This window comes from Talpa europaea (genome assembly GCF_964194135.1).
Source record: "Talpa europaea genome assembly, chromosome: 3".
NCBI lineage: Eukaryota > Metazoa > Chordata > Mammalia > Eulipotyphla > Talpidae > Talpa > Talpa europaea.
Window position 1 is genome coordinate 37658657 of NC_140069.1, and position 15755 is coordinate 37674411.

At 37.1% G+C, this 15755-nt stretch overlaps 1 protein-coding gene across 1 annotated transcript in view; it reads left to right on the forward strand.

Moving 5' to 3' along the window:
• Positions 1-15755, forward strand: part of CNGB3 (cyclic nucleotide gated channel subunit beta 3) — a gene marked incomplete at both ends in the record, with an annotated part of 123068 nt that overhangs the window by 74164 nt on the left and 33149 nt on the right. The window contains 3 exons of the mRNA XM_084230544.1: positions 3229-3388; positions 5308-5405; positions 12926-13009. Coding sequence (XP_084086670.1) covers positions 3229-3388; positions 5308-5405; positions 12926-13009 — 342 coding nt within the window. The remainder of the gene's footprint in view (positions 1-3228; positions 3389-5307; positions 5406-12925; positions 13010-15755) is intronic.

Below are 15755 nucleotides of genomic sequence, written 5' to 3' on the forward strand. Positions count from 1 at the left end.
GAGACAGAGCAGGGAGCAGAGCAGGCGAACAACCGAAATACACTGCTAGGGGAACAGCGGGCACAAGAGGAGAGGTCTGCCACGCCATGTGGGAATCTCCCTGGCCAGCTGGGAATCGAACCTGCACTGCAGAGGCTGTGCACAGCTTCACAGCACTGCGCTCAACTCGCTGCGCTGCCAGGGAGGCCCCTAAAGACTATTCTTTACAACATCTGAAGCTTAACACAAATAGTCAAAACTCAAATCCTGCACCCATGAATGTTAAAAGCCTGCTAGCCATGGTAAGTTCCAGAGGAGAGTTTGAAGGCTCTGTATTAATAGTTCAGAAATAGAGAGCTTCTCAGGAGGTTTCATGGAGAAAGCATTTAAAACACCTATAAAAACCATATAGTATTAAGTAAGTGTGGATAGGTGTGTTTGAACAAGTAGAAAGAGCATTGGAATGGAACAACTTCATTGGGAGTGTACTTTTCCAATACAAACTAATCAATCCAGAGCCCACACTCCCATAGCCTTCTTTGTTGGACTCTCCAGGTATTATCCATCTGCCCTAATTACCCTAGGACCAGGTACCAGGCAACTAGAGACAGCTCCTACACCTCATAGCCGGCTGAATTTATTCCCACCATCCCATCCTACACCCATTCACCCCACTTCACCTACTCCTTCCCTGGTGCTTCCACATGTGACCCCTTGGCATAGTGTAAGCCCTCCTCTTGGGTCTGTTTATATAACTATCTTTTCAGTGCCATCTCCTCACCTTTTGATTTCATTGTACCTAAAGTATAAGAGAACCCATATTTAAAAACAGTATCACCCCTTCTAAGTCATACTGTATTTTGGGTAATTTTCCTTGAATTCCCATTATATATTTTTTAATATTCATTGAATCTGAGTATCTTTGTTTCACAACTCTTCCTTCCCCAAATCCAGACTTCTCATTGAATTTAGGATAACATTCAACCACTTTCATTTAAATTTGAAGTCCTGGGGCCACCCTGGTGGCACAAGGGTTGGGATACAACCTATGAAGCTTTCAGCAGCCACTGCAGCATGAGTTTGATCCCTGGCCAGAGAGCTACCCACATGGCGCAGCAGACCTCTCCTGACTTGCCTGCTGCTCCCCTCAGCAATGTTATTTCGGTAGATCTGCCTGTTCTGCTCCTCACTCTGTCTCTGGTGAATCCTCTCACCCTCCCACACCTCTGGCCTGTACCCCAGTTCTTCTATGCATAAATAAATAAAATCTTTAAAAAAAGAGATTAAGAGGCATCCCTAATGAATACATGTAATTAATACAGTCATATGATAGAGCCATAACATGATAACAATAGCAAAATCAAACATGTACTGAGCATTTACTATGTCTAACACAGTTTTCACAAGACTAAAAATCTGTGTGAAGCTCCAGTTTAATTTTCTTGCTACTCAAAGTGTAAATGTAATCTTTAGGCCAGCAATGGCAACATCACTTGGAAAATTAAGAATTCAAGCCCTATCCAAGACCTACTGAGTCAAAATCTGCATATTAACAAGATCTTCAGGAGACTAATATATTCATGAAAGTTTAAAAAGTGCTGCTTTTTACATATGTCCCACCTCCTTTATATTAAATTTGAGCTTCCAATAGAAACAGAAAAAAATATCAAGTCATTGAAAATGTGGTACTAGAGCAGAAAAGATTGAAGCAGGTCTGTGCCTTAAACTCTCAGAGTGAATAAAAAATGATAAGAACAGGTCAGAAACAAAAGTTAAGAGATCCTGGAACAAAATCTCGGCTTATCAAAATTCCCACATAAGACCTCATCAAGAACTACCTCCTGACCTGATCGTTAAATTTTAATTATAATATTCTATTCTCATAGAGATGGACACCCTCACATAGTTCCCTCACCTGGAACACATCATAGAATACACATCATCGACACCTAGACCATCAAAACCCAGTATTTCTGGAAGATAACACATAACCATTCAGATTATTGTCACTACAAATCTAGGTCCTCCACACTGATCAATAATGCTTTTAATTGTCCTTGTTTCCCAGTTTAAAACTTGATTAAATCTCCCAGCCCAAGCCCTGACACCCAATACTTACAGCCTCAGGTGACTCAGTGATGTTCATCAGCTATCAAGGATAGCTTGGAAAGGGGAGGTCTAGGAATTGAAGTTGTTGAAGAATATTTGGAATAACAACTGAAGGGTAAGTTAGAGACTGAAAAATATATATCCAATTTGACTATCTGCATAGCTGTTCTGCAGATACTTAATAGGAAAAATATATTAACTTTTAGAATGGAAACTGAGGAAAGAATTGCAATAAAAGAGTCATTTGAACTAGACCTAAAAAAATAAGTAGTTTTTCCATAAGCAAAAAAGACTCAGCTACTAGAGTGAATGAGCAAACTCTTAAGTGTCTGTGAGTGAGGCCCTGTCTTTCCTCCCTATTATAAACCCACAGTCAAACCAAATTTACAACCACTTGCTTCCCTCTATGTGAGAGGAAGAGTTGAGCTATATATCTTTTTTTGTGCTGAGACCTTAAAGATCAGCTTTTAACCTAGAGTGGGTTTTTATGGCTGAGTTATAAACATCCAAGAACGGAAACCTGACAGTTCCTTAAGTATTGTCACAGCAGTAGATGATGCTTCAGTAATTTCAGCACATTTCAACTTCTGCTGAATACTATGCCTTAAGCACGATAAGATTTGATTTTATCTGTCTAAACAACACAAAGGAAAGTACAGAGGTTGCAATTTCATGATGAACTGAGTCTATATAGCCAGCCACAGTAGATAATATATGAAGGATGTTTTCAACGTGAGACTCACCAAAATGGGCTAGCCATTCTGCCAGGTAATTGCTCAGCTTTCTTTTCATATTCCTGAGTAAGCACAAGCTCTATCATTTTTAAAATATCAGCTAACATCTTTGAAGCAACATACAAGTTTGCAAAGAAGACTGTGTGCAGTCACATGCATTCTGGGGCTGGGTCCTCACAATAACCGCATGTGGTAGGTAAGTCAGGGCTTGCCCCTAGTGCCATAAAAAGAGGATCTGATTTGCCCAACAATTTATGTTAATAATTGCAATTAGAACCCAACTTCTCTGTGTTAAAGGAGTAGTCAATGCATTAAAATGAAAAGTGAGAACTCTTAATTCAGCTGAACTTTTAGTAATTTTTCAGTTCTTTTGCCAGGTGTTGAGTTATCATATTTGTGGTTTTAGATGCGAGATGTAATTGGGGCAGCTACAGCCAATCAAAACAACTTCCGTGTCTGCATGGATCATACTATTGGCTACATGAACACTTATTCCATTCCTAAGAGTGTGCAGAATCGGGTTCGAATTTGGTATGAATATACATGGGACTCTCAAAGAATGCTAGGTAAGAAGTTCTGAAAGGTAGAAGTAGAAACCAATTGAATTTGAACAAAAGATTAGAAAATTGCTGAGTGGTCTTTAAAGCATTAATTTACTATAATGTATGGGGTGGTTTTTTTGTTTGTTTGTTTTTTCTTAAATATTCAGATGTAACTTAATTCCCGAAAAAGCAAAGACTAACTCTTATTTAGTGCCTACCGAATGCTAGGTATTATACACACTACTTAATATAATCTTCACACACATACATACACCCCCCCAAAAACAGAATTGGGAAAATTAGGGTCATCAACCCCTTTTAGGAGACACAAAAAGGTGAAAGTGAAAAATTTTGCAAAGGACAATGAGCCAGAAAATGAACTAAGTGGTATTCAGACCTGCATCTCTTCTCTTCCAAACCCTTGATCTCTCTGTGATATCACTCTCTTACCTGGAGCACAGTATTCAAAAAAATAAATAAAAAAAAAATAGGGAGCAGAGTATTCAAAAAAAAAAAAAAAAAAGGAATCTTTTAGGTCATTTTCACCCTGCTGCAAGACACAAAGTCTCTTCTAAGAGACTTAACAATTCATGGTGTCTGTTATTAGTATTAAAATACTGGAGTTAAAAATAATTTTTCTTAAAAGATCAAAATAAATTAAAGATTATGTGCTACTTGACAATAATCAGATTCAACTGTTAGTTTATTCCTTACCATATAAAAATAGGAATTAACGCCACTGAGAAGACAAAAAAGCTACTGCCTGCAGAGTACAAATTACATTGCTGTTCTCAATCACAAAGTTCTTAAGAGCAGATAAAAGCACTGCTTGTTGAAATATGACCCTTTCTTCACCTTTCTTCCACTCAAAACTCCAGCTGCCTGTTTAGGATCTTTTCTGGAATCCAAACAACCGTGCTTTCTTAAGTATACACAGCTATTCCTTAGGGCATTTCAAGCTGGAAGGAAAGGTAGCAAAAGGATTGGTTGATGGGACCTGTTCTCTCCCCCTGAAGACACTTCTCCTTCCTTGATTTAGGAAGGAACTAGAGGCAAAGAGCCCTAAGAAAAAGGAGCTGTGCATATAGAGAAAGGATTTTCATATTTAGAATCAATATTGAAATCAAAATAAGGATATAACATAGCATTTTCTTCTTTTATAATTGGATATAAGTAACCAGCAAAAATAATCAACTCTCAGAAATTCAGAGTTTATTTGACACAAAAATGGACAGTTTTGTCTGTGTGATATTTCATCAGTCTGAAGATCTACCATTTAATTCACAAGTAGAAAATCTTTAATATATTCACATTCTTCATTGAATTAATAAGCAAGTAAATAGCAGTAATTTGTATTTACTCACTTAGCATATTTTTTCTTTAGACTCTATTCGCAGCTGAACTACCAACAAATTATGTACAGTTGAACAAGTCACAGCCTCCCTAAGCTACACTTCTTTTTTCTTCATTCTGCAAAAGAAGATTGAGAATAGTTACCCTTAGGGTTGTCACGAGGGTCAAATGAAATAATGGATATGACAGAATTCTGTAAGCTTTCAAACGCCACATGGCACTTATTATTATTTTCAACCCCTAGGAAGTAAGGACTAGAATCTTGAATCAGAAGACAAGATTCTTTTCCCATCCCAGTTTGTAGACTAGCCTTAGCCCTGTGATCATTAAATTTTATTTCTAAAGTTTCAGCCAACACAATGTTTAATATACCATCAATAGTTAAAATACTTCTTTTCTCTCATGACAGTAATAGAGTTATTATGATAGGTACATATGTCCAATAAAAGTAATGAAATAAAGAATTTGAAGCAGCTGTTTATTAAGAGTTGGCATTTTTCCCTTTATTTTCTTTAAATTTTCTTATACTTTGGTGATTTTTCTCATTAATTATTTCTACTTTGTGGGTTGATATATTTTTCTTTATGAAGATGAATCTGATCTGCTTGAGAACCTGCCAACTACAATGCAGTTAGCCCTCGCCATTGATAGCAACTTCGGCATCGTAAGCAAAGTCAGCTTATTCAAGGCAAGTGCTTTTACAATTAATAGGAAGACATGATATCAGTTTGTCTACAAAATCTAACCTCTGCTTGTGTAGAGCATTTGTGATTTTTTTTTGGCCTTGTGTTTTAACAAAGTCAAATTAATTTGGAGTATTTATGTAGACTTCAAGAGTCAAATAAATTACAGGTCTTTCTTCAGCAGATGACTTGTTCTTTGGAGACCTCTCTCTCCTAATTGGTGTCAAAAAATAAGAGTTCTTTAGGCTCTTCTTGCATTAATTTAAATATAATTAAACTCTACAGCTCTATGTCTTTGCTAGCATGCACGTCATTTCCCATTTATGAGTGCACTTTGGCAATGCATAACAAATCAAGCTCTGATTAGCTGTGAATTGACTTGACAATCAGAGATCATGCCTAATCCTGTCTCCTAATACACATGGATATGGATTTTGAGTTTTTAGATGGTGAAATTCAATTTTGAGGCTTTTTTAAGAAAAAAATACACAACAAAGAAATTTTTAATTTTTTGAATTTTTTAATTATTTTTTTAAAGATTTATTTTTATTTATTTATACAAGCACTGGGTACAGTCAGAAGCATGGGAGGGTGAGAGAATTCACAAGAGCCAGAGCGGGGAGCAGAGCAGGCAGAGGGACCGAAGTACACTGCTGAGGGGAGCAGCGGGCGGCAGGAGAGGTCTGCGCGCCATGTGGGACCCTCCTCCAGTGGCCGGGGAGCAGCCAGGGATTGAACCAGCACTGCAGAGGCTGCGGGCAGCTTCGCAGCCCAGCGCTCAACCGCTGCGCCACCGGGGAGGCCCTGAATTTTTTAATTGTACTACCCTTTCTTAATGTGTGACACTGCATGTGTTTCTCACTAAACAATACTATCTGTGACATTCACTGATTTACTGTTTAATTAATTTAGTCAATTGGTATGTTTCAGGTACCATATTAGCCACTGGAAGTAAAACAAATGAAAACATGTAATTGTGCAGAGTCACTTCCAGCCCTAGTAGTTAACCCATGATTCCCTAGGATACTAGAGTTAGGTCAGTATCCTAGGACTCTTCTTAATATTTCTAGTTCTAAATTTCAATCAAGATTTTGATGACAGGACCTCCCCAGTGGCGCAGCGGTTGAGCGCTGGGCTGCGAAGCTGCCCTCAACCTCTGCAGCGCCGGTTCGGATCCCCAGCTGCCGGGCAAGGGTCCCACATGGCGTGCAGACCTCTCCTGCTGCGCCAGCTGCTCCCCTCAGCAGTGCATTTCGTCAGTCTGCCTGCTCTGCTCTCCCCTCTGGCTCTGGTGAATTCTCTCACCCTCCCGTGCTTGACTGTACCCAGTGCTTGTATAAATAAATGAATGAATGAATGAATGAATGAATGAATGAATGAATGAATAAATAAATCTTTAAAAAAAAGATTTTGATGACAATATAAACCATGTCATTTTCAAATTGGCAGATGACGCAAAGTGAGAATGAAGTGTTTAAAACTTATTAAACTAAAAAACTTAAAATTAACTAAATGCAAAGTCACTAACTTTGACAAACAAAAAAGTAAAATTCTGCATTTACATCTACATGAAAATATTACAAAGATAAAAATAGCAATAGTTAGTTTTACAACAATTATTTAGACCTGAGAGTGTTAGTTATCCCAAAAACCATTATGAATCAATAGATTATGTACGATACTGCCTTAAATTTTAACATATTATTGGTTTTTAAAATTATTTAAGCTACATCTGGATTAGCATATTACACTGCAAATAACCAGCTTTAAGAAGTATTTGACAGATTATTTTACAGCCACGGGTGAGAAGTAGGGGTTGAGTAGTAAACCAAGAATGGTCTTATGAAATTATTAATGATGACATTTCCATTGAAGTCAGATCAATGATTGCTTTAAGTAATGAGTATAATGGAGATATTGACTCAGAAGAAAAATGAGGCAACTTTGTGGGGTCATTAAGGTATTTTTCTCTTGCTAGAGAAGTTACATGATGTATGCATATGTTAAACTTGATCCAGCTGTCCCTTAAAATTTATACATTTCACTACAAGTAAATTATTCTTCAATTTAGAAAAAAAAAAGCATGACCCAAAAAATGTGTAGCTGTTGAGGATGTTTAGTTCTGGGGAAAAATTAATTCAAGAACAGCTGAAAATAAATATACTAAATTCTGTCACATGAACAAGGCATGTGGCTCACTCTATTTGTCAAGCAAAAGAACATTCACCTGTAAACCCCATTCCCAAATTGCTGTTACCTCTCCTAGAGTAAAACATTGGAGAATAAGGTTTGGTCTTATCAGTCTTTATCTCATAAGACAAAGTACAGTGTCAGACATACAATAGCAGCTTAGTAAATGCCTTAGGTCGGGACAGAGGGACAATGCAACAGAGGAATGAAGAGAGGGAAGCAGAAGGGAAGTTTCTCTGGCGCCAATTCCTGGAGATTATGGGAAAGTAGTTACTTACTTGGAAAGTAATTCCTAATTTCTAGTGGGAATTTTCCCACAATGAACTTCTGGTTAAAAAGAAGCATCAGGGCCTCCTTGGTGGCGCAAGAGGTTAAGCACTGCACTATGAAGCAATCCACAGCCTCTGCAGCATGAGTTCGATACTCAGCTGGCCATGGAGCAAACCCACATGGCTCAGCAGACCTCTCCTGACTCACCCACTGCTCCCCTCAGCAGTGTACTTCAGTCAGTCTGCCTGTTCTGTTCCCCACTCTGTCTCTGGTGAATCCTCTCACCCACCGCATCTCTGGCCTGTGCCCCAGCTCTTGTATGCATAAATAAATAAATCATAAAAAAAATAAATAAAAAAAAGCATCATAGCATATGTACAGTTTTCTGATCAACTGTCAGGGATACTGTGAAAGGGATTCCTACACTATTAACAGGTTCATCAAGATAAATGGGTTTTTTTTTAAGATAAATGGTTTTTATGCTGCAACTTGCAAGCCATTGGGGGGACCATGAATTCAGTTAAGTGGGTCACAATTACCATGTAAAGCAGAAGACAAAATAGCACAATGTCTCATTCATAACTAAGTGTAGTTATTATATTATAAAATTTTGTTTCTAGTGTAGTTATTATGAAATTTTGTTTCTGTTATTTATTTTAACATATGCATATACATGTTTATGCATGCCTTGGTCACAATGTAAATGTCTGTATTAGTGTATGTACACTATGGTCAAAATAGATATGAAAGCCACTAACTTGGGTAGCTTATTTTAACAATAGTTTGAAATGTTATAAAACTCTTTATACTTTAATGATAGCATAATGAACTGACAATAATTGACTCTTCTAAAGAAAAAAGTTTCCTTAAATTATATTCCAATGAATTTTATGAGATTATATCTGATTTAAGAAACTAGTGGCTTTTCACTTTGTTTTCATGTATATTTCTGGAAGTCCATAAAATTAGCAACATCTGATTGGAAAAAACATTTAAATCTTCATAGCTTGGGAACATTGTATATAAAATTAGATCCATTCTTTCCTGACTTTTCCATTGAAGATACAGTTCCTTCCAGAAGAACCCATTTCCATTTATATTTCTGTTAAATGAAAAAAGATTTTTTTTCTTTCTAAAGCCCAATGAAATAGAAAATAAGTAGGTTTGGAATTTTTCTAAATGTTTTTCATGGAGATGGAATAATTTATAAAAATGTATTTTCCAAGGAAAGAAATGGACTGAATAGTGACCCTACACTTTTATAAATTATACCAAATTGGCTCTCTGTTACTCCTGAATCAGTCACTTGGATTCACTGAGAGCCACCTGTGCATCCAGGGGAGCACAAAGGAGAGAACATTTGAAATACATGTGCCTAATGGAATGCTTAGGAAATAGAGTGAGGAGGTGGAAGTTGCTGGGCAGAGACTCACAAGTGTGCAAAATTATAGCCTGTTCGCAGAACAAGAAATTATTTAGCACCAGCACTAAGTTTCTAATGAACTTAGAGATGAATAATCATAACATTTTTTTAGATTGTCCACAAAATGGCTCTTTTCCCTTGCAGATTTCATGTTTTTCCAACCCAAGTTCAAGAAACCCACAAGTATCAAGCTAATTAAGAGCGATTTATTTCTATGATGTTGGGCTATTTCCCCCTCCTTTATGATGATTTATCCTTTTAATTTTGATTTTTAAATGTGTTTTATCAAATTAAGTGCTAAAAAAAATCACATTTTTGCCTCTACCACTAAATTACCAGAATGGGAGAAATACTAACTAAAGTTATGTTGCGCCATCTAATGGCTAGCATTAAAATCACTTCTTTCAGAAAGAAAAAGCACCCACTGCTTAACATTGGGAAAGTAGGGGTGAAATCCAGTTACCACCACTCTGTCAAGGAAAGCACAGTGTGTCTCGCTATTTGTTGCTTTAGTAAAAATGCAAAACCTACCACAAACATAAACCTTACTGGAATCTATGATTCATTATTTGTGATTATGTAACAACTAGAGCTTGGAGATGTTGGTATGAAAATGGAATGAAAGATTCAGAGGAAGGGTTAGGAAGGGTTTATTCCTGCATCAGGAATAAAATGGGTACAGCAAAAGTATTTCTGTCATTTACACAAGGATCCCCCCAGAAATGACACCCTAATCAGATATGCCATCACATTTTTTCTCCAAAGGATGTGAAATAAAAGCATTACAGTGAAATTAATTGCATTTCATTTTTATCAATTTTGTTTTCACTCTGGTAATGTCAATAATAAAGTGGTGTTGCTAGACTATTAAAAAAATATTTGAACAATTAACTCATACCCCTGATAAACTATTCACTATACATCCTAAGCAGTTACTATATGTGAAGCGCTGGCGGATTACCCCAGACTGCACCTATACAGGACCTCTCTGTTGTCTCCTTGTGGGGTATGGAAACTTGAAATAAATAAGGTGGCATCCTTATTTGTATGTAAATATTATGTAACTCAAAACAATTGATGAAATTTAAATTGTAGGTTTTTACTACATTGAGCTGCTTTGTTCTGTTTACATGAATTGATACATGTTCTATATAAGCATATTTAGTGGTTCAAATATTCCTCCTTGAAGAAATCCAAGCTACAGCTGAAAGCTATTGATGTAGTGCTTGAGCATTTCTACTGAGGAAAGCGCTAATTGTTTGCTTATCTATTTTAGGATTTATCTCTTTGTTTGGTCTAACACTTTCCATTGATTGGTTTCCTTTATTAGTGCCTTCTGACAGTGAACTCACCTGAAGGATAAAAGAGAAAAGATGAAATGTATTCCTAGTCAAAAGGATTTTGTTCCTACAAACAATCTTGGAACGTGTGTTTTCCTTTATTTTTTTATCAATGAAAATTAACATATCTATCTCATCTGTTCTCCCCAGTTCTATTCTCCTTCCTACCTCCCCAAAGGGGCCTAGTAGATTTTTGAGGTTTTATTCTTCCAACCCTCATTTTATAAATGTGTTTTATATCTACATATATATCAGCTACAAGCAGCATTATTTTGGAATCATATTGAATATATTCTTCACCTTGTTTTTTTTTTCTTACTACCTTATTTGTTGAATTTTATCAGATAGGTAGGTAGCTTGGTAGCTGGGTAGCTAGGTAGCTAGATAGATTAGGCTTATCTATTTTAAACGTTCTATGGTATTCCAGCTTGCTTACGAATTTCCAATTTTTTTAAACTTCCCACAGATTGACATAAGGTTATTTCTAGTATTTTCAGTATTGACATATATTGCCATGCACAACTTTGTACATTTATGGAAGGGAATTATCACCATAAGAACAAAATACCATTAGTAATGCTTGTGAATGCAGTTTAATACAGTTGGGGATTTTCACCAAATTCATTCCAATAAGAATTGTACAAGAAGTAAAAATTTATTTTTAATGTATAAATTATAATTACGATTGTAAAAATTAATGTCTGAATATCAAATTGTGCCTATGAAAGTAATATATGTGGATTTTTAAGACCTACATTTGATCATTTACAATATTTATTCTTCTTCGAGAACAGAAATGATTAGGAGTTGGCTTCAATAATAGTCCATGTTATACTTAAGAACTTCCAGTATATTCCTTTTTTTTAAAGATTTCTACAAGAAGTGGGGTATAGGCCAGAGGTGTGGGGGGGTGAGAGGATTCACCAGAGAGAGTGGGGAACAGAACAGGCAGATTGACTGAAAGTACACTGCTGAGGGGAGCATCGGACGAGTCAGGAGAGGTCTGCTGTGCCATGTGGGTTGCTCCCTGGCCAGCCAGGGGTCTAACTTGGGATGCAGTGGTTGCAGATAGCTTCACAGGTTGCGCCTTAACCCCCTGCTCCACCAGGGAGGCCCCGGTTTCCTAATGAAATTTTTAAACAGCAAGGGCATTAATTTCCTTAATGGAGGAGATCCTAAGATCAATGCAGAATTGATTGGGTTTTTACTAAGAGGGTCCTAAGTGATCATAAGGCCTCTAAGTGACACTATCTAGTATTTGTTTTTCTACTTCTAATGTATTTCATGTAGCATAATCCCCACCCCCCAAGTTCCATCCATGTTGCAAATGGCAAGAGTTAATCTTTTTTTATAGCTGAGTAGTATTTCATTGTGTGTATATTCCACATCTTCCAAATCCACCCATAAATTGGCTATTGTAAGTAGTGCTACAGTGAATAGAGGAGGTCATATATTCCTTCTAATTAGTGTTTTCACATTTTGGGGTAAATATGTAGGAGTAGAAATGTTGGGTAATATAGTAGATCTATTTTCAATATTTTGAGAAATCTATCTGTTTCCCTTAGGGGCTGGGCCATTCTACATTCCCACCAATAGTGTCTTAATATCCTAATGATTAATTCTTATTATGACTATTATATTTTCATAGTTAGTAGTAGCTATCATTAATTCAACATTACATTAGGTTTTACACGAGTGAAATCTTACTGTTATAAGTATTATTTTTTTTAAAGATTTATTTATTATTTATTTATACAAGCACTGGGTACAGTCAGAAGCGCAGGAGGGTGAGAGAATTCACCAGAGCAGAGGGCAGAACAGCCAGAGTGACGAAGTACACTGCTGAGGAGAGCTGCGGGCGGCATGAGAGGTCTGCGTGCCATATGGGGCCCTTGCCTGGCAGCCGGGAATTGAACCGGTGCTGCGGAGGCTGCGGGCAGGTTTGCAAACCAGCGCTCAACTGCTGCGCCACCGGGGAGGCCCTGTTATAAGTGTTATTTTAACCCTCACATCTAATTGGAAAATTGAGGATATGTGAGGTTATGTAGTGATGGATAGTAAAGACCGAATTAAAAACCAACTCTGTCTTACCAGAATCCAAACTGCTGTCATCATACTATGTGTAGGTGTATTTTCCTTCTAAATTTTGGGTCAAAAAAGTCCATATTCAGTGACAACTAACACTGTAGTATTAATACAGACAACACTTGCTATAATTTATTTCCATTGCATTTTAAAATCATTTAGATTATTGACCTTTTAACTTTATAAGAATTATTTTACTTTCTTATTTTTTCTTTAGGGTTGTGATACACAGATGATATATGATATGTTGCTAAGATTGAAATCCACTCTGTATTTACCTGGTGACTTTGTCTGCAAAAAGGTGAGTACATGCTGTGAGTACAAGCATTTTTAAAATGCTTGACTAGTAGGTAAATACACTTCAGGAGTTCAGTCATAGGTCAATAGCATAGGATAAACAAAAGTTATCCAGAGTGAATTTCATAGTACAGAAATAATTATGATGTACTATCTTGTAAAACAATAATGTGCTCTCAGAGGTCAAAAGGAACAAGACAATATGGATTTTATTATATGATATAAGTATGGGTAGTTTGAAAGCTGTTTTGTATAAATGTAAATCAACAACCACCACACCTCATTAATTCCAAATATTTAAATTAGAATAAAAAGTTATGGAACAAATGTGCTACTGCCCTTTTCATGTCTTCAGCAAACTATCAGTTACCTTCATTTGGTTCACCTGGTTAATACATAATCAATGCCACTTTTTGAAATTTACTGTGTTTTATTTTTAAAAAGGAAAACACATAAAAGAACAAAGGCAAAAATTTCTACTACCCAGAAAAAACCACTGTTAATATATTTCAACGGTTCTGGGCCTCCCTGGTGGCACAAGGGGTTAAGATGCAACCTATGGGGCCTCCCCGGTGGCGCAGCGGTTGAGCGCTGGGTTGCGAAACTGCGCGCGGCCTCTGCGGCGCCGGTTCGATCCCCGGCTGCTCCCCGGCCACCAGAGGAGGGTCCCACATGGCGTGCAGACCTCTCCTGCCGCCCGCTGCTCCCCTCAGCAGTGTACTTCGGTCCTTCTGCCTGCTCTGCTTCCCGCTCTGGCTCTGGTGAATTCTCTCACCCTCCCGCGCTTCTGACTGTACCCAGTGCATGTATAAACAAAACAAACAAACAAACCAGCAAACGAATAAATAAAGCATGCCTCTATAAAAAAAAAAAAAAAAAAAAAAAAGATGCAACCTATGAAGCAATCCACAGCCTCTGCAGCACAAGTTTGATCCCCAGCTGGCCAGAGAGCAACACACATGGCACAACAGACCTCTCCTGTCTAGCCCACTGCTCCCCTCAGCATTGTATTTCAGTCAATCTGCCTGTTCTGTTCCCCACTTTGTGTCTGGTGAATCCTCTCACACACCCCACACACTTCTGGCCTGTACCCCAGCTCTTGTATGCATAAATAAATAAATCTTTAAAAAAAAATTTCAACCTGTCTTTCATTGTTGTTTGATGGTTAGATGGGGCTTATTTTTTTTAAAAGATTTATTTATTTATGCATACACAAAGTGGGGCATAGGCCAGAGGTATGGAGGGTGAGATGATTCACCAGAGACAGAGTGGGGAACAGAACAGGCAGATTGACTGAAATACACTGCTAAGGGGAGCAGCGGGCGAGTCAGGAGAGGTCTGCTGGCCAGGGATAGAACTCGTGCTTCAGTGGCTGTGAACAGCTTCATGGGTTTTGTCTTAACTCCCTGCTCCACCAGGGAGGCCCTAGATGGGGCTTGTTTTATATCATTGACAACATACTGTACTTATGTTTTGAAGCTTTTTTTTTGTCACATAACAAAATAGCATATGAACATGTTACATATTATTAAGAATTCTTTTACAACATAATTTTTTAAAATTTCATAATATTCTAGTCTATGGATATATTAAAATTAATTTCCAAACATTTATTAAAAGTAGCTATAAAAGTAAACGCTTTGGCCCAATTCTGACTACTGTACTATAAGGGAAGAGAAGGAAAGATGATCTTGATTTTATATCTAGTTATATCATAAGTGAAATCAATAATCAAAATAAAAATTGCAGATTAGCTGTTCAAAGAAATGAAGGCTGGTCCAAAACCCTAAGTCGTTCACAATCAAGTGAGGATAAGAAACACATATAGCAATCCAAAATAATGTCTAAAATGCTAGAGGTAAGTACAGGCTGTTGAGGGACACAGAGCAGGGAATTCTTGTCCCACTAAAGTACTAGCAAGGCTTCCTGGAGATAAAGTTCAAGCTAACTGTCAATAGAATGATTTGGTGCAAACCCAGTGAAAGGAAAGAAATATTCCAGATAGAGGAAAGAATTATCTTAAGCTAAGGCAGAAGGAAAGGAATTGAATCTGCAGAGGGAGTGCAGTGACTGCAATAAGTCACAAGTTAGAACAATTGTAGTATCATTTATTCAGTAAGAATCAATAAATATTTTTAATACTATAGGCCAGGTACTGTGCTGGGTACTGAGTATAATTAGCAATGAGAAAAAAAAAAAAGATTATTCTTGTCCCCTGGGAGAAGGTGGGAGGCTTACAACTAATGCTAGGGTGCTAAGGTGTTCAATTCACATTGTTTGTCAAGCTAGACTCCATCCCAATGATTCATTTGTCTGAGTGAAGCCCACATACCAATATTTTTTGAAAGCTCCCAGATGATTCTAAAATGCAACCAAACTTAGAAATCACTGGCCTGATGGAAGAGACCAACATTAAGCAAATGAAATTAAATGGATGTGTAACTTCAAAATGTGCTTACTTCTATAAAGGAAAAATAGAACTTTCCAGGAGGATGTCTAGTCGCAGAAGGACTTAATTTAGATCATGGTGTTGGGAGGAGAGGTTTTCAGGTTGATTCTTTAGATTTTACAAAAATAAAATTAAATTTCAAATTTTGTCTTTATAAAAACTAAAGAGAAAAGAGTTCTTTAGTAAGAAATAAGATTACAACATTTTAGATGAAGAGTTGGAGCCATGAGGCAGGACAGAGATTGTCATATTCAAGTGCTCAAGAAGCAAGTACTCAACTAGGCTAATGCTGAAGACCAAG